The sequence below is a fragment of the Pagrus pagrus genome, assembly GCF_965226575.1.
Source record: "Pagrus pagrus genome assembly, chromosome: 15".
Lineage (NCBI taxonomy): Eukaryota > Metazoa > Chordata > Actinopteri > Spariformes > Sparidae > Pagrus > Pagrus pagrus.
In genome coordinates, this window is record NC_140199.1 from 24,049,369 (window position 1) to 24,068,731 (window position 19,363).

General features: G+C 43.3%; 2 protein-coding genes across 5 annotated transcripts in view; both read left to right on the top strand.

Annotated features, from left to right (window-relative positions):
* Window positions 1–19,304, top strand: part of LOC311270965 (E3 ubiquitin-protein ligase MARCHF8-like) — an 89,879-nt gene extending 70,575 nt beyond the window's left edge. For 3 of the 4 annotated variants that reach the window (XM_084376253.1, XM_084376254.1, XM_084376256.1), the window contains 5 exons: window positions 3,957–4,036; window positions 11,017–11,197; window positions 12,152–12,287; window positions 14,743–14,757; window positions 15,701–19,304. In XM_084376253.1, the coding sequence (XP_084232379.1) occupies window positions 3,957–4,036; window positions 11,017–11,197; window positions 12,152–12,287; window positions 14,743–14,757; window positions 15,701–16,005 (717 nt within the window). In that variant the 3' untranslated portion in view covers window positions 16,006–19,304. The remainder of the gene's footprint in view (window positions 1–3,956; window positions 4,037–11,016; window positions 11,198–12,151; window positions 12,288–14,742; window positions 14,758–15,700) is intronic. The other variant, XM_084376255.1, reaches the window with a different exon arrangement.
* Window positions 4,047–6,126, top strand: LOC311270964 (uncharacterized protein). Its single transcript, XM_084376252.1, has one exon. The coding sequence runs from the start codon at window positions 4,291–4,293 to the stop codon at window positions 5,359–5,361; it is 1,071 nt and encodes a 356-aa protein (XP_084232378.1). The 5' UTR covers window positions 4,047–4,290; the 3' UTR covers window positions 5,362–6,126.
* Window positions 19,305–19,363: the final 59 nt, after the last annotated feature.

The following is a 19,363-nucleotide window of genomic DNA, read 5'->3' on the forward strand; positions in this document are numbered from 1 at the left end:
GCCAAAAAAGGACAATTTTTAATGCAATGCTGCGTTTTATTATGCTTTCTCATTGTTGTCCTTTCCTTCAGTGTTTTATATATTCTTGCACATGTAAAAGATCCTGATCCTATTCTAGTAGTGACCCAAAATGAACTTATAAACCTGAAAATGAGCATAACATGTCTCCTTCAATGGTGCAAATGTAGAAATTCATTTGCTATTTCAAGTCGGACTAAAACATATAATAAATACATTGTCACAAAATATGTAAAGTAATTCAGACGTGTGTGGCGCGACGGTGTTGTTGATGAGACTCGGTGGATGCGGACACCTTGAGATTGTTTTGTTCTGTTTTCAAGGTCATGAATGAATTGTGATGCTTATTCTCTGCGCTGCTTTTCTATTGGCATCTTGTCAACAGCTGGTCCATTCACACAGTTTGTTCAGCTATTGGTCAGAAGCTTCACACTGGGCGGTGATTCATTGTTCCTGTTGAGAGGTTATTCTTTGAAAGGCCCTGGTGGCTGGAAAATGAGGGCTGTAGCTCGGACAGAGACAGCCAGACAAGAGGGTAAAACAAGTGGAGAAGAGGATAATTAATGTGTGTAGGTACTCAAGGAGAGAGGTTGAATTAGTAGTTATGAAAAATTGAGAGACTGTTTCACTAAGCACAATAAACAGGTGTTCATACAGTGAGACGCGGGGAGGGATTATATCTCATACTGTAGTCGCATCACACAGCACACTGACGGATACATTGAGGAGTAGACGTGCTTCTTTTCAGTTTACAGTTTAAAAAAGGGGGCCCGGCCACCTGACACGTTCTGTCAGCAGCTGCTGAAATGTCATCACAGACACTCGTTTGCTCGTCAGAGGTCCTTGTCTCAGTCGAGGGCAGTTATGAGAGAGCAGATGCTTAATAGAAGTCTGAAGAGGCCGTTTGGAAGTTATTCATTACTATCTCCACCGTGCTGTCATCACTCTGTTGTTTGACCCTGCTCAGAGACCGAGTGGGTTATGTTTTCGCTAACTTGTATGAATGATTAACAGAGCTGGGCGCCACTGGAACATTATGTTTACTCTGCCATAATAAAACAGGAAATAAAGATACCGTCCAGTGTCATCAGGCGAGCATGAGCTACCTCTTTCTTAACAGTTTATATTCAGATTCAAGTCACATGAAGCTTTAGCTTAGCGTATGTCATCAGTTTCTTAGCTTTGGTGGTTTTTGTTGAGCAGAAGCAGCACGTTTGGCTGTAGCGCTCGCTGCAGAATACTAAAGTTTTATGGCTTTAATCTTCTCCTAACTGTCTGTCCATTTCACATTTATAGTCCAGACTATTGCAGGCGCCCCAAACAACAGCCTTGAATGTGAACTATGCGACACTATAAGAAAATAACATTTAATATCAAAGAGAATTGAAGATTCGGTGAAGGTGCAACCTTGGATGAACTGTTGAAGAGCGACAGTAGAAAAGAGAATTAGAGCGGTTAAAGGGAAGCTGTGCTGTTCGTGTACAGACGCAAAGAAACAGACCGAAGGGCAGAACTGGACATTGAATTTTCTATTGATCGGTGTCAGGCCGTGAGCTATAAATTCTCCCTCGGTTAGAAATGAAATCAATAGGTAATTAGTTTCTTATTGAAATCACCAGGCCGCCCTGTCTTTATGTTAGCAACTCAAACACCATCTGATACTGCTCTTTACCATCTGTCCCTATCCAGTCTATACGTCTCTCACTCTGGGATGTTGGACAAATGAAAGGATTAGTTCAACATTTATGGATACATACTTATTAGCTTTTTTTGTTGAGGGTAACATGAGAAGATCGCTACCACTCTCCTCACTGTACGCTTCATATAACGGCTACCCTGTCTGATTCTCTCTTCAATTAGTCATTCAACTCAAGCTATTTATTTCTAACGATTTTCAGCTGTCAAAATGTCTCTTACAAGTTTATAGTGTCACCAGAGACCTAGGGTTTGTAAGAATCTTACTCGTTATCCACAGTGAGCTGGATGCAAGTGATTCTGCTTCATATTTAAAGAGAAATAAAGACATACCTGAGGCTACTGGTGGTGGTAAAACGAGAACGTGAGCATGAGGAAGACTATCAATCTTCTCATTTAAAGGTGCAATATGTAAGAATTGTCCGGCTGTGGAATCCACACTCAAAACTAACCATCACCAGAATAACCGCTCCCTGTAGCTAACGTTAGCTTGTTAGCTTAATTAGCCTTGCATCTGTTGGTCCACCAGGGGATTGTTGGTGTTTATAGCACTAGCACAGGAAGGTACAGGCTGTTGCTAGCTTGTTAGCATGCTAGCTTCATAAGATATCGACACAATCCATGATTTTAGTTGATTTTTCATAATGTTTTTTAAAATTCTTACATAGTGCCCCTTTAACTCTCAACAAGAAAGCACATTTACCAAAATGTTGAGCTATTTCTTTGAGGATAATTAGAGTTGATTGCACTTCAGATCTTAGTTCTTTCGTGTTGACCATCTTTTCTATCAGTGATATTGCCGAGTTCTGCAACGTTGCTTTAAAGGAGACAGATGGGGCAGCCAGACAGTCATGTTGGTTGTAATGATCCCAGGAAAGCTGAATGTGATTTAAAAAATAAAACAAAAGTAGATGTTTGATTTATTGCCCAAACCGACTCCCTGGCTGATCTTTGAACTTTCAGGCTTATCGTAGTTGTGTGTGCACAGTTTTCCTGTGCTACGAGGGATTATGCCATGTTCGTATCATATCACTCAAATCATAATTACAAGCAGCCCCACAGGGAAAAATCTTTGAGGTCAGCCTCTGAAGTCCAAATTGGAGGTAGTGGGATGTTCTGACAGCCACTCGATAAAAACAGCTGCAGAGGTGACGACAGAGCAGCGGCGAAATGGCTACAGAGCCTTCATTAGCATCCAAATAAAATCCAATATTAACACTAATGGAATCAGTTCAGGTCATTTAAAAAGGGCTTGCACAGTTTGTGTCTTGTTTCACGTGTTAACAAACAGCTTCGTTGCTACATTACTCTGCAAAAGCAATGAATTTACGGTATTTAAGTGGTCCGACCACAAGGCTGGAAGCATCTTGGAATAATCCATTAACATCTATAAACTGGAGTATTTCCTGTTCGTAACTCGCTTCACACAGCTTAATTACCAAAAATGATCGACTTTTCTTATAAAGTACTTTACATAATGTTGCTAAACTGTTCAATTATTTACAGCCTGTCTGAAAGCTTTCATTATTTTCTTCAGAATAGAAGAGAATGATCAAGCTGTACTCTGGCTTGGTTAATAAACCTTTGATCGTCTGACTGCTTGTGTGGTTTTTTTTTGCAGACTGTGATGTCTCAGCAGTAAACTTGTCTTGTATAAACAGCCTAAATTGTAATAAACCAGAGGTTTCCTTTAAGATCAAAGACCATTTAAAGTAATCCCCACCACGTCCTTGTGTAAAATAAATACTGGTGAAAGCTACAATAGATAAAGCTGAAGGTATTTTTTAATAACAGCCGTGTACCTGCAGGTGCATCTGTTCAAAAACTCTCTGTGGAGGCTGAACAAGTCTGCAGCCTCGCTTCCTCCAGCTGTGCTCCTCTCTGCGCCTCATCCTTCATAACTCTCCCCGTCTCTCAGTGTGTCTCCCCTGTGCCTCGCTCCGTGGCAGCCTGGTGTTTTCGCCTGATCTGTGACGCACCCAGGCCGATTTTGCCTGGCACTACTTTAATCAGATAGATTAACTGCCAGTATTGTGTTTTCCCTTTTTATCATCCTGTGCATCGGTGCGTGCCGTGCTTTTATTCTTTGTGTGAAGATCAGATCCAGCAGCTGATAGCCTGATAATTCTCACCACTCAGGATGCTGTCCTGGCAACACGAGAGACAAGATTTGATCCTGTTTGTTGAATAATGCAGTGGTTATTTCTGTCGTCGAATTTTTACGGGTGTGTTTCGTTCCACAGGCGGGGAGCCCGACTTCAGTCAACGCTCCGTGCAGTTTCTCGAGGACGTCGGTTTCTCCCTCCAGCCAGGACATCTGCAGGTACAAACAGCTTCGACCTCACTGCACTCTGAATCTGTTTATCTGTTCATTACTGGTGGAGAAATGCATCAGTGTGCGATGTTGGTTTACCTTTTACCCTTGAGCTGTCAGAATTGGAAGTAGCCTTGGCTGTGTGTAACCTGCTGTAAAATTATTTTTAAAACAACAAAGATCAGACTGTTTTGTATTTTCATGCGGAGACAAAGCGCCGCACGTTTTAGTTCCTTTTTCTCAAGTTCCTTTGTTTTAAATGCATGATGTCTTTTCCATTTCTCTTTTTTGTTCTTTCCAACTCCTTCTCCTGCTGTCCTCTACCACTGTCGTCAATCACAATCCTCTTTCATGAACACACGCACAAACACTTCCACGGCAGCAGTCAGGATCAGGACCGTCAGAAGCAGACTGCAGTGGTTCTGCTGGGTTCTAACGGTAAATCCTGTCAAGGTTCAGGAGGTATTTCAGTCACCACCCTCTGCACAGATGGCCTGCCATCTTCCAAACATGCCAAACAACGAGACTGGCTCTCCCTGATTCGCCCCTCCTCCGTCAACATCCACCCAAACGGCTCGCTCAGGTTCTCCGCGTCTCTGAATGACGTGGGCCAGCGTGTGGACGGTCTCTGTCGAGGTCTGCACTTCATAGATCGCACCTGCTCGGAGGGAGAGCTGGAGCTGAAGCCCGAGCCCGCTCAGCCACCTGTCTCTGATCGGAGGGCGCACACGCTCAACAGCAAGCTGGCTGCAGCACCCACACACCAGAACCCAAATCCGGCCTTCCCCACACGCACCCACCCCCACCTCGTCCCCTCCTTCACCAACAACTACAAATACATGCTGGGCATCCCTCCAGCCAATTGTCTCCCATCTGACCCTCCTCCTCCTCTCTCCAACACCCACCTCCACCCTCATCACTCTCCGAGCGCCAACTTCCTCCGTCTCCTCCTCCCCTTCTCTCGATCCTCTACCTCGGCCAGCCTGCAGTGCTCCGAGCTGGGCAGCTACGCCTCTCACCTCCACATCACCAAGTCCTCCAGCGCCCTGCTGGAAGGCAGCGAGTCAGGGTTTCCCCCTGAGGATCTACTGGGAGATGACGATGTGTTTGAGGAGGACCGGCGCAGTCCTGCTCCAAAGGGCAGGGACCAGCCGGTAACCCCAGAAACGGTCACCGTGGCTAGGCCGAGTTTTCTTCTAGCCCCCCTGTGCTATATGGATGAGGACAGCGACTTGGACTGCTGCCCATCCCCTTTGTCAGAGAAAAATGGGCCACAGTCACCCTATTCGCTGCAGGGGGACTGCTGCAGGTGGGTGACTGTCTGGATGGTATAGTCCGCACCCACCCTTCTTGTGACTTGGTAGCGTCCAGTGCACCCCTGTGCCGTCACGTGGCAGTGAACCCCAGAGCCCTGTGGAGTAGTGGAGAGCTTCTCATCCTGTAGTGTATCTACCCAGCAAATATCCTACACCACAGCAGTACTAGTCCTGCTCGGAGTGGAGCTGCTTATCAGAAGGACATGGCACATAGATGATGTAGTCTACACACACTGCAACACCTCCTCCTACGCCTCCTCCTCAGCTGTCCTCATCCAACCCCTCATGTGTGTCCAGAACAGAAAAACGTGACTTCATATCACTCCATACCGTTTCATTTCACTCAGCTGTTATCTCAGTGGTCTGCCGTGTTTTTCCTTGTGCTGCCACGCTGTGTTTTTAAAATAATTTTTCATTGTCACGAGATCGGTGAGGCATTAAAGTGTCTTACATGGACTGCGAATATGTGTGATTGATTTCAGCCAGGAGCTGTGAGCTCTGCAGGAGAGGCAGGAATGGGAGGCAATGGCGATGTTGAAGAGGAGATCAAGGGGCAGAGGTTAGAGGAGGAAATTTAATAGAATTGAGGAACGGAGGCAGATGGGGGACAATAAACAACGTCGAACCGATGGAGTCTATCTGATTGGGTCAACAGGGCTGTCATCAGTCTTTTTCACTTGGCAGTCTGTGCTCAATCTGATGGCTGTGTTACTAAAGACAGATTGTGAGTAATATTTGATTATAGAGCAGGTCATGGCTGCATGGCCCCTACAGATGAAACTCTCTAGCAGAATGTTTTACTCTGCTTCCATCACATTAAGCCCTTCTGGTCTGTGAATACTCCACACGAGAGTCTTAAACACGAAGGAATGTCAGTTATATATGGCTGTGTTTGTTTCCCCATCAGTGTTGGTCTGAGCATACACTCCTCTCCAGATTATACGTCAGCCATGGCCCGATAGAGAAACCCGAGCTAAGAACTGGAAAGGTGAAGGCTGGAGATCAGGAGGCAGATTATTGGCTTCAAATAGCCTGCGTAGTCTCTGACTGCACACACACACACGTGCACACACAAACAAACACACCCGTGCCAGCTTTCAGTCAGGTGGCTAGAAGCGTGAGCTCAGAGCCCAGGCTGACCTCACCTGTTCGACAGGATGTGTGTGTGTGTAGGTGTGTGTGTGTGTGGGTAGGTGCTTGTTTTTTCCAATGACTGGCAGGTGAATGATTATGCAACTCTTCTTCGGACTATGTGTCAGATAGTAATGGTCTGAAGAGGTGAGTCAGTCTCTCATTAGAAATGTCACCTTGGAGAGAAACTTAAAGGGACATAACATGTTTACATTCAGTGTTTCTATGAATATCTGCCTATGCTGCTGGACATGTAGCTGCCAGATCAGCTGATCTGCAGAGAGGCGTTAAATCTGGATGAACTGAACGTCGTTAACGTCTTTCAGTTGATAGATATGGCCAACCTTTGAAGTAAATGGCAATTATTACAGTCAGGCTCACGTTTCTTTGCTGCGACTGCATTTTCACCTCATCCAGTTCTTCCATCCTGCTTCGCCTCGTCTCTTCTTCTTCTTTTTAGTGTTTTATGACTCGCACTCGAGCTCCAGATACAAACAAAACCAGTATGCCTCCAGTATGCAAAAAATGTCCGCAGGGTTACCTTTGAGCTTTTACATCTGACACTATAAACCAACCAGAGTCTATGTACTTCTATAACCTTCCTCCAAAAGATAAGTTTCTTCGAAGCCAATTTAATATTCTCTTTTAAGGCAAGCATCATCACACACGCAGGAGGGGAAATGAGGAAAGGAGGAAAGGGGAAGATGGCTTCCAGTGGTGCTGTCGCTAATTGAATTGTGCTTTGCTCTGATCAGCGTGTCTCTGGCAGAGTGTGAAGCTCCAAGTGTTCAGACTGAAAACAGGCTAAGAACAAAACGCCTCAGACGTCACTCTCTGCCCCTCACCACCTATAAAAATCTGTTTAGCAGAGATGCAAAACAACAGATTGGTGTTGAAAAATTCATTTAAAAGTAAATGCATAAACATCTCAGGACGGGGGGGGACGGGGGCAGAACAAGGAATAGCTGGAGGGATCTTCAAGCGACACGTAGAGAGAGTGTGGAGTGCAGAGAGCGGCTGAACGCCACAGGAACAAAACTACAAGGAAGCAGACAAGAGGGAACAGGAAGACGGTGAACGCCTCGCCAGGGCTGAAATGTTGCCGAGCTTGTTTCCCCCTCAGCCTGCGGTGCTTGTGATTTCCCAACCCTGTTTTTCTTCTCACATTTTAATGTTGACACACTCTTAACGGCGCCTCTGCCATCCTAAAATTACTGCTAAACAGGGTGTGTTTTGGCTGTTCAAGAGAGACAAATTAAATTTTAACTTTCCCTCCCTGCCTGACAGTGGATGGAATGTGCTGCTGCTGCTGCTGCTTACTCGCATGCAGTAAATTTAGCTGTAAATGTGCACGAGGGATTATTCTGTCAAACGTAAGGAAGCAGAGATGCTGAATATGTGAGATTTGTATCTGCAAAGTGCAGTTTGAATCTTAAGCTGATGATGCCTCGTCTCTTCCGCTCATGATGTTCACTGATCACTTTCCTTCCACCATGGATCTATGTTGCAGTGCAGGGATTTTTCTACAGTTATCTCCTCCTACGTGGGGGAAACAAATGTAAAAAAAAATCCACTTCAACATTAGAATAATTTATCAAATCTGTCCATTTCAGCACTCGCCATGCCTTTTAATATAAACAAAGAGTCCGGGTCCTCAGGCTGATTCTGTTTGTTCTCTTGAAAGATGAGTACGCTATCGTATGTGTGGGATGAGAATACGCAGTTCATCATCTTGTGATCCGTGCAAACAAACACAAACAAAGCAGCCCGGCCATAACCGATAGGGAAAAAAATCCAGAGATGTTAATTGTGCCTCCTCCTCTATCCCTTAATCCCACGGTCCTCCCTCCACCTCCTCCTCTAGTCGAGAAAGCCGTAGAAATGACCTATTTTTATCCTCCTTTGTTCACTCTGTCTGTTAATCTTGTAACGCTTTGGCCGGATCAGGAAAGTCTGAAAATAGACGTCTTGCTCGCTCACTTTCTCACATGTGTGGGTGTACATGTGTGTCTTCATGTGTGCTTATCTTCCTGAACCGGGATTAAGACAAACCCATTTAAACGCCTTGCTCACTTCTCCCTTTCCATCTTTTTCCTCAATGCCTTCCCTTATTTACTGCCACCGCTCTCTGTGTCTCACCATGCCTCCTCTGGTTTATGCATATGCTGGTGGAAATGGGTAGAAAAAGACAATTTGAATTTTAGGTTGAATTATGGACTTGCACCTTCCCTTCTGTAATTTAAATCTGTTTAACTACGTAGCCTCTGCAGCCTCTACTTTATTCTACACTACGGCAGACTGTACGGACCTTTACTGTTGCTCTGTTTAAAGCCAGAGACATCAGCCTGACTTTTAATCAGAGTTGTGTTGTGCTTGAACAAGCAGCAGCTGAGTTTTCCATGTATTGCTCATTTACAGAGGACTCCCTGGCATGAACAGCCGTGTGAGGTCAATGTCCTGACACTGAATTCTCAGATCATAACGACCTCAGCTTCTTTCTACAAGGGGCTTGTGTGTGATATTAACTTGACTTGGAGGTAATGGCTTGCTCTAATAACTTTCTCCAACACCTCATTTTTCCGAACTCTCACTTTGTGGCTGACTTACGGGTGAAGGCTGTCTAGAGTTTCACACAATCCATCTCGGCGTCAGACGTACAGACACACACTGAACAGACGGACACAGACACTCCTCCTTAGTGTGGGTGACAAATAGCTTCTCTCCTCCAACCTGTCAGTCGATGTCAGATGTGATCTTGAGGAGGACGTATTAAAAATCTGATGGGTTACTCTCTCTGAGAAAAGTCTGTCGAGCGGTCCCGCGAGGTAGCAACCACCTAATCGAATGTTCCAGATGTCGGTACCTGTAACCCAGAATAGCTTACCAAGCATCTACAGGGGCTAGACGCAATATCAAACACCTGTTTAGGTCAGTGCAATTTCATGCAGTGACATTGCAACACATACCACATTGGAGAAGCCTTAAATTGTGTTATTGCAGTGATTCCCGAGCAGGGGTGCTTATACCACAAGGGTTGCTGCAGTCGTCAGAAGGGAGGCTAGGGTACACTGAGAGACTGTGGGGGAGTTTTAAAAGGCTGATTTAAAAAAGATAAAAATTCTCATTTGATTTAAAAATATATATCCAAATACTGACTCAGCTGTAACGGAGTTTAAATAACTTAAAGTAACTGAAAAAACTATTGAAAGTAGCTAAAAGTAGGCTAATAAACAATTGGGATAGTTAGCTGAAATTAATGGACAACGGTTGAAAAAGTTAGCTACAGTACAAGTTATAAACACTTACAAATGATTAGCCATATTTAATATAGCACACAGTTACTGTAAAATAGTTAGCTAAAAGTTATAAATAGTTGAAATAGTTAGCTAAAAGTAAGACAGAGATGTAATGGTCAGGGGTAATATACAGTTAAAATAGTAAGCTAAAAGTAGGATAAAAATAGTAGGTAAATAGTTGGCCTAAAGTAAACAGGGTTAGGGTTAACAGTTGGAATAGTTAGCTAAAAGCAATAAACAGTGGAAATAGTAAGCTAAAAGTAATGGATAGATGGTTGAAAGTGTCAAGACAAGTCAAGTTGAAATAGTTAATGTTAGCGTAAAGTAATTTGAAATGGTTAGCCAGAAGTAGGCTAATAAACACCTAAAATAGTTAGCAAAAAGTAATAAACAGTTGGAGTAGTTAATAGGCTAACAGATGAAAAGTTGAAATCACCTAGTTAAATGTATAGCCTAGCGGTAGACCAGAGACGTTATATTAAATCGTTGGTGACAAATGCAAACATAACCAAAAGACACTGAATTGTTTGTGTACAATGGATTGTATGAATGAACCAATAACAGTAACTAAAGTTAACATCCACTTTTATATAGTTAATGGTGAGTAAGATCATGACGGGTTGTGTTGATGAAGGTGTCTGAGCTCATCTCACAGCACTATGGGGGTATTTGTTGGTGTACATCCAAGACAAAAGGTTGCTATCCACAGATGTGCTGGATATTGATGCTGATTAAATTGTTTGCACTCCTTGCCATAGTTATCATTACAGGCAACTCCTGTTATCTCACTGAGGCTAGAGTTGCTAAATGGCGAGGTATCTGAGATGAGATTTGTTGTGTTCAATTTTGTGCTGCCATATTGTGAGAACACAGAAGATTATTTTCTGAAAGTGTCGTTTTGATTTGCAGTGAAGTGCTTTGAATCAAATTAGTTTGTCTTGATTGAGTTCATCCATGTGGGACATGTATTGTACTCGGCGTTCTTGGTCTTGTTATGTTTTTATATTTGTGAAATGATATTCCCACCTGCCGTGCTCGCCTAACACCTCGTCGTATTATACTAGAGAGTGCTACAAGTTTGCTGACATATATCTTCCAATATTCAAGTTTGCCTGAGTTCGGGGAAATATCTGTCAGCTTTGCCTGCCAACTTTTCTCTTTTTGATCCTGCTTCTCCCCTGTCTTCCTCCTATTACAGATGTCTTGCCTCTAGCTTAGTGTTGACTGTATTCTTTGGCTCCCGTAGGATTTGTCACTGTGAAGGGGATGACGAGAGTCCTCTGATCACACCATGCCACTGCACAGGGAGCCTGCGCTTCGTCCATCAGTCCTGTCTACAGCAGTGGATCAAGAGCTCCGACACTCGCTGCTGTGAGCTCTGTAAATATGAGTTCATCATGGAGACCAAGCTCAAACCGCTGCGCAAGGTAAGACACGATTTGTACTGCAGCGCAAAGTCAATTAATTCTCAGGTTCATTAGTGGATAAACTCGGGCTGTCGATGCAGCTCTGCCTCCGAGTGTCCCGACTGAGCTCACATCACTCCTTCGTTATGAAGCTTGAAATGCCAAAAGCTGTCTCCAATCTGTCATGCAGATAACACAAGCATGACACTGAGCTTTGAAGCCTTTTTCATAAGCGTAACTTGTTGAAGTGTGGGGGGAGGAGGGGAGGGGGGAGATTCATTTCAAATAGTTCAGAGGATGTACACTTCCATTAAAGGCTCTTATCAATCGCTGTGGCCTGGAGATAGCAGGACACTCTAATTAAAATTCCTCCACCCTTCATTAGCTGCACAAAAGGCCTTAAACAAATGCCCCGCTGTTAATAGCTTCTGAATCCCACTGGTGAACACTGAATTCTGTTCGTGTGTGAGCCGGCAGGGAAATTCATGATGAGATGTCGGCCTTGGTATGAAGTGTTTATCAACGGATGCTTGGTTTCATCTCATGCTGCAACACCGGCTGCTCGTCAAAATGACCCCGCACTCGCGCCATTTCATCTCCAAGTACATGAGCGATACAGAAATGATGCGACTGTGCCAGTGTCGAGGTTTTTGTTTTGTTTGCACGGCTCGGCTCACATCCTGAAGATGTATTGTGACGAGGTACCTGGCCTCTGTGTGCTGGGGGCTGTCGACCACTTTCCTTCTCTGTCGTACTCGCCAAGAAGCGACACGTAGGATTGGATCTCAATCACAGTCGCTGAATGCTCTCCATCAAATATTTAGCTCACACGCTTTGCTGTTCCAGAAAAGCGAGCCAACTGTTTAATGCCAACTGTTTGACTGCTTTAAGGATTGTGTGTTTTGAGAGCTTTGCTTAAAATTTTTTGACCTCGTGAAATGTCCTTCCTTTGTGCTCTGGTGTTCTGTGTCGCAGTGGGAGAAGCTACAGATGACGGCGAGCGAGAGAAGGAAGATCATGTGTTCGGTCACCTTCCACGTCATCGCCATCACCTGCGTGGTGTGGTCGCTCTACGTTCTCATCGACAGAACAGCGGACGAAATCAAACAAGGTCAGCACAGACTCACACAAATGCATTTACGTAGCGCCGTTGTCTGTGTTGGATGTAGTGTTGGATGTCGTCCATTCATCCGCAATCTGCCACCGCCTCCAAGTCATTCATCGACCGTATTAAATGACAAATCTGCATAACTGTAGTGTTGTTTCAGTGGTGTGACTATTAAGTGTTAACAGTGTGAACTGTTGTCTAAAACTGAACTATACGTGGGAGAAATTCATTCGCAGGAGCTCGGTTGGCATCAAAGTGTGTAGAGGAGTGTACTGAGATTCTCAGGGGATGATCTTCTGTCGGTAGGTTTTTTGGACTTTCAGTTCGATGAAGTTCACTTTGATTTCAGGCTGTAGTGCTTAAAAGAGAAAGTTAAGAGGTACGAGATTAAAGAAGAAATAAGAAGAGATTTTCAAGATGGATATTTACATCCATCAGTCTCAAGATCCAGTTCGAGACTTTGAGAGTGACGTTATTATTACAAAGTGAGGTGATGGTTCAGCTTTATTTCTTCAGGGGGCTCAGATCAGGTTCATGTGCGTGGTGTGAATTAACACGCCCGAGCTGAAGCTTAGTTGTTAAAGGGGTGAATGAAGTCAACGAAAGGTCCTCACAAGGATCAGTGTGTGTGAGCTCGTGTGAGTTTTTATGACTGTGTCCTGCGGCCATGCAGCAGCAAGTGGTACCTGTTCGGCACAGGCACTGTCGATACTAAAACACATGAAAACGTATATCGCATGAGCATTGACACACACAGGGAATAGGTGTGCCGATGTAAACCTAGCTACTTTGTTGCCTGGCTACAGAAAATAATATGACAGGGAGGCATGACTGCTCTTCACACAGATAATGCTGTTTTTATTAAACATTGCCAGCAGCTCTTTTTCTATCATTGAATTGATTCAATTCCGTTTGAGTCTTTCTAAAGATAAACAAAATGGCATCCATGCCTTCCATGTATCAACATAATAATAATCATTTTATTTATACAGTACTTTTCAAAAACAAGTTACAAAGTGCTTGAAAAACAAAAAGACATAAAAACAGGACATAAATGATAAACAACAGTACAGTTCCTACAGTAATACAACAATAAAACAAGCAAAGTAGGAATTACTCCAACATAAAAGACATTAAAAGCGAATGAAGAAAGAAAGAGTGAGCAATTCCTATTGCCTTTGGACAAAGTTAGTTGTTTCCTTTGTTTCCAGTCTTTGTGCTAAGCTAAGCCAACTAGCTGCTGGCTATGGGTTCAATGGGGGGGAATCGATTACCCCACCAACACTAGGACTGAACATGAAAAAGCACATCAGTCTTAACATTGATTATTTGGTTTGAACAACAGTCCTAAAGTCAAAGATGTTCGGTTCACTGTTATTAAGACAAATTAAAGCAGGAAATCTTTAATTCCAGAGCTTTGAACCAGCAGTTTGGGGCATTCTTCTTAGCAACTAATAAACCTCATTTTATCTGAAAACTAACTGATTAAACCACTGTTTGTTACAGCCCTCCAGTCGGAGGTAATAAACAAGAGAACAATCCTAACTGACTCACTATGATTACATCAGCAGATATCTTACTAAGGCTTCAACAAACAAACAGAATCTGAAAGAAAACCAGCAACCACCAAAGAGAAATGTCCTCACAGGCTTTTTTTTGTTTCCTGACCAGGACGGCTGCTGTGTCTCATGATTACCTTTCAGATTTTAGTCACCAGTTTGTTTGTTTTATCATGTGTATGCTCCAGACTGGAACCTCCTGCTGACACAGACTGTAAAAGCTACAGCCAATTAGCAACTCCTCGGCGACTCGGAGCCTAAAAGCCCCTTTAGCAGCCTCTAGTGGCCGGGCTGCTCCTTGCATCCATCTTCACCAAAGTGGTCAGCAGCGCCGAGTTACGGACAGATTAACGCCGTCATCCTCAGAGAGCCGTGCTCTTGCTATCAGGGCTATAAATGGACTTGGTCTGCTTTCATGATGAGCTGTGGTACCATCCGCTGGCACGACGTCTGCTGCCACTCATTCCTCTCTGGCATGTTCGGTGCTTCTGAGACAGCGTACAGATGGAAGAGCAGGCTGTGCCTGTTTAGCCCAACCTGATGATTCAGACTTGTTACAGTCCCCGAGGACTGTCAGGTTCAATCACCATGGTGATGCCAAATATTTCCCAGACGTCCTGACTGTCCGCTGCCAAGTCACACAGAGCCATGGTTATCTTTTTCTCTCAATTTGCTTACAAAGATAGAGCAGACAGCAGACTTGCGTCTAATACACTTGAAATGAACTCCATTGTCTCCTGTGGTTTGTGCAGCAGATTCAGTGTTTATGATTGCATGAATCACATCGTAAAGTGTGCAACTGTAATATTTGTCTTTACTTTCAATTTCTGCGCTTTTCTATCAACCTGTTTGTGTGTCTTTGGTAATACATGATACTTACACTTTCTTTACTCATGCAGCCGGAAGAATCCCAGGTAATCATTTCAACTTTGACCTTTTGACTTCCAAACTGTGTTTCCCCCTCCGTCAGCCTTTCTGTTCGCTGTGTCCAGTTCTTTTCCGACTGCTCTTTACACCCCTTTCCTTCCCTTCTCCCTTCTGCCTTGATTTCAGGATAAGAATTCTTCACCTTTAAAGCTGGTTATATTCACACCGCCTCACTGAATGTTCCAGCCTAATGAACACAGACACAGTGTCCCTCTGCTCTGTGTCTGTCTGTCTGTCTGTGAGGGTTTTGATTAAAACAAACCTCACAAATCTCACTGACATCCTCACTCGTTAATCTCTTCTCATAAAGTTAGACATGGATATTGCATACCTGCATAAGCACAGTTAATACCACACTGATTATACTGTGTTCACCTTGTGTGAACTGGTATTCCTCCTATTATATGAAGGAATTTTTGTATTTCATTCCTCAAGGGTAGATTTTATTAACTCATCTGCAGACCTTTCCTGTATTAATTTTTAGTGTAATAGCCAACATAGAAAGACTGATTGGTCGAAGGTCAGCTGAAAGAAGACAGACTTTTTTTTCTTTTTTGTTTGTGAAGCTCCCTTTTTCTGCCTCTTAATTTTTGTTTTGGATGACTCTGCAGCTTGTTATAAAAATGCGCACTTCCCAAAATTGCAAATTATTTAGCCTTGTGTTTCAGGGTTTTTGCAATTTGCAGAAATGCTGCAGCTGCCTCAGGGGACAAAGAAATGTTTTTGCACGGTTTAGCAAATTTACCACAAATCACCAATTTGTAAAGCCTTTGTAGTGTTTTAGTTTTTAAAAAATCGTTGCTCCCACTTTTCTTGTAGTTTCTTTTTGTCATGTGTGTCCCTTAATTGCACAGAGATAACAGGCGATAAGGAGAAAGAGCTCCATGTTTGACTCGTGCACGTTTCTTTTCTTTCTGTCCTCTCCTTCAGGGATCCTGGAATGGCCTTTCTGGACCAAGCTGGTGGTGGTGGCCATCGGCTTCACGGGTGGACTGGTGTTCATGTACGTCCAGTGCAAAGTCTACATCCACCTATGGAGGAGACTTAAGGCTTACAACCGGGTCATATACGTCCAGAACCGGCCAGACACGTGTAAAAAGCTGGCACTGGAGAAGCCGCCGCTCATGGAGCCAAGTCTGGAGAACAAGGAAGCTCTGGCCCCCACCCAGTCGGACACAAACTCCTCCCAGTACACAGAGACAGAGGACTACAGTATGGAGGTGCTCCATGTCTGACCGCTCGGTCCATGCCATTGGTTGTCCTGCTCATACTACACACACAAACAAGCCGTCGTGGAAAAGCTCGGTGACTGAGGACCGACCAGACACTCCCCTTCCTCTGCTCCCAGACTGACCCGCTGTCCTCCTCTGGTCATCCTATATTCCTAAAACTCAACCCACAGAGACAGACGGACGGACCCTGACTATCTTCTTCTATCCACACTCCACCTGTCGGACCTTGTCCCTCCCTCCACCTGCACCCTCAATCCACACTCTTGCCTCTTTCCTTCCCCAGGACCTGACTGTTTTTACTGGAAATGTCTGAAGAGGCCTGGAGCATACCACTCTACACACACACACACACACATACAAACACACAAACACACAAACACACAAACACACATACATACATACATACATACATACATACATACATGGACACACACACACTTGTATGTACACCTCTGGGAGAGCAGGACTGAGACAAACAGACTCACAAACGGCTCTGGAGGTCTACACGTCTGATGCGTGGTTTGTTTACTTGTGGGTTTGTTAGATTTGTTTGTTTTTACCTCCTGTGAGTCTCGGGGCTAACCTGCCGTGGATCAGTATGTAGCGCCACGCATCGGATCTCTGGAACATTCCAGCTACTGCCATCTCTGTCGCCGTGGTCTGTCGGCCCCGAGCTGGTCAGGCCTTGATCTGGACATGCATCGAAGCACTTTTGTTTTTTTTTTTAGTTTCCACAACAAATCCCTTCTTGTCCTTTTTCCTCCTCTGTTTTTCTTTGATATGAATTCACATGTTGTACATTGAGGAGAGCACACTCAAACAAATTTGTTTGACATCGCATTTCCTCATACGCACATATACGTATATATTGACCCTCCCGTGGATGACAAAAAAGGAAACTGGGGTTAAAAAATGGAATCATGCTGAAAGAAACATGTGAGTGTTTTAGTCAAAAACAGGAAAAATTAGTTCATCGCTCCAATGCAGAGAACGGAAAGTCCAGCCACATGACTTCTCTACCCCAAACATGAACTTTCTGAAGGCTTTGAGAATGTAAACTTTTTAAAAAATGATAAAAAAAAAATAAAATCTAAAAAAAAATAATAAAATGAAATAAAATAAACAAACAACATTTTTTACTGGTCACGGGAAATTAGATAATTTCCATGTCTTGAGATCATAACGAGAGCCTTTGGGCATAAACAGCGTCGCTCATGTTTTTCTATCATGTGAATGACACAGTATTTACAGTGTGATATTCCATGTGCAGTTTTTAATATGTTGATTTGTTTGCTTAATCACGGGATGTGCCTTGAGAAATCCACAGCTGCCTATTTTCAGCCTCCCGTTGCTCCCATTGTGCAGGCGGTGCGTTGATTGACCCCGAGCAGAAGAAACCAGGCAGACTGTATTGAAATCAGACCGCTGAAAATAAACTTTAGGCTAATTTTTGGCACTTGCATATTTTCAATCCACTGCAGCACTTGAGGTGCAACATCTGATATTAGGAGCATTTCAGATGGGCAGGAGTCTCGGTTTCAGTGAAAGTGTCTTGTTTCTTCCTGCCAGATTCTTATCACATGATGGAGGATGTCTATTTTAGTATTTAATCACAAGACAGCCAGCTTGTTGCCTCTCATTTGATTAAGTGTTATTCTCACATCCGGCCTTCTGTGGCTCAAATGAGACGACTTTTTTTCCGACACCTCTTTTTTTGTTCATTTCTCAAAAGAAGCACAGTGAAGCACAGCTGACGAGGGGTTTTTGTATCAGTACAACACTTTCACTGCAGGTCATCAACAAACAAGTCGTTTATTTTGCAGTAAGCGCATGACAGCCATGTATACAATGCTACTTGTAGTGGTTAAAGTGCACCATGGCTGACTTGGGTGCCACCTGCTGGTGTGGAGCTGAAGGTGCGATCCGAGGTAGGCAGCAGTGGATTTCTCAGGGCGATGTGTTTTGGGGCTTACAGTCATTGTAAGTGCTTTTGTGTACGTGGGAGCACAGCGATGCCGGGCTCATGTTGAGCCTCACAGCCATTCCAGCAACACACACATTTTTAAAAAACTGTCTTTGATACCAGTATATTGTCTGTGAACAACGATGGTCCAACAACATACCTGACAATTACTGCTCAGCAGCAGCAGCAATAAATGAAACCTGCGCTTTGTTTTTGTTTTTTGCAACAATGCATACTGTACTTGTGTATATGCCCCATGGTGACTTGAGATCTGGAGTCTAATATAATTTTAATACGTAATATGAGCCGAGGGAGTCGTTGCGTGTCGAGTTGGATTAAAGACCCAGTAACGAGAGGCTTCTCTGAAACTTCAATTCCCGCGAGGCTCAGTGCAATTAGACAGATAAAAAGTGCAATTACCCTTTTGTTGTTATTCTATTCTATAGTTATGTAATGGTGTTTAATGTCCAGGGTGTCCTCTGGGTATGAAAAGATTATTTCTTCATTTTGTGTTGTATTTATTTTTAAAAGAAAATAGAGTACAATTTGTTCATTTATAAACCCCTTTCATTAGTAATTTTATGCAACTTACACTTTGTTTTTTTGTCCCAGGCATAAAAACCTTCACTTTGTTTTTCACTTCAGATACTAGACTTGTAAAAAACTTGTTTGCTTGACCTTAATGTGAATATCCTCTTCTTTCTCACTTTTTAAACTGCTTGATCAATATTGTTTTACACGTGCAGAATGCAGACATACACGACAGCATTAAATTTAAACATTTCACCCATAGTTTCCTCCAAATGGGAAGATTAAAGATGGACTGTAGCTTTTTTTTCTCCACGTTCTACTCATAGGAGCTGGCTCCTTTCATGAAGTCTGAGACAGAAGTTTTTGATGTAGTCCTGATAAAGATTGAGGCCACTTTTACAAGCAGCCAAGTTCCTCTCTGAGAGCAGCTTTTTCTTTCTTTTTGAACTGATTTCTTCTTTCGATCAGCCTCACTGTCCCAGTATTTTAGGTTTCAGGCACGACTTTTCTCTCCGTCTTTGCCCCGTCGCTTAAATTCGATCATGTCTGGGAAAAGTGTGACTTGCATAAAGCTACGTTTGTTTACTACTGACTGGACTTGAACATTTATGACTGTTCCCCTGTCTTATGATATCATTCCACAAGTTTGTCTGTGAATTTACTTTGGAATAGTAACTGTAAAGAATTTGGTAAAAGTACTTATGTTTTTAAAAAGAAATATTGATGTGTTTTCAGTTTAATTTCCCATTATTGAACAAAGTATGTAGAATTAAAAAGAACAACCAAATAAAAATTAAGTTACTTTTAACACTTTGTGTCTTTATCGTCTCCTTCAATCAGAAAAGCACTCTCGCAGATAGAAATGAC

Bases quoted from the DNA above. Each gene is read 5' to 3' on its own strand.
- LOC311270964 (XM_084376252.1), top strand. From the start codon at position 4,291: ATGATGTCTTTTCCATTTCTCTTTTTTGTTCTTTCCAACTCCTTCTCC.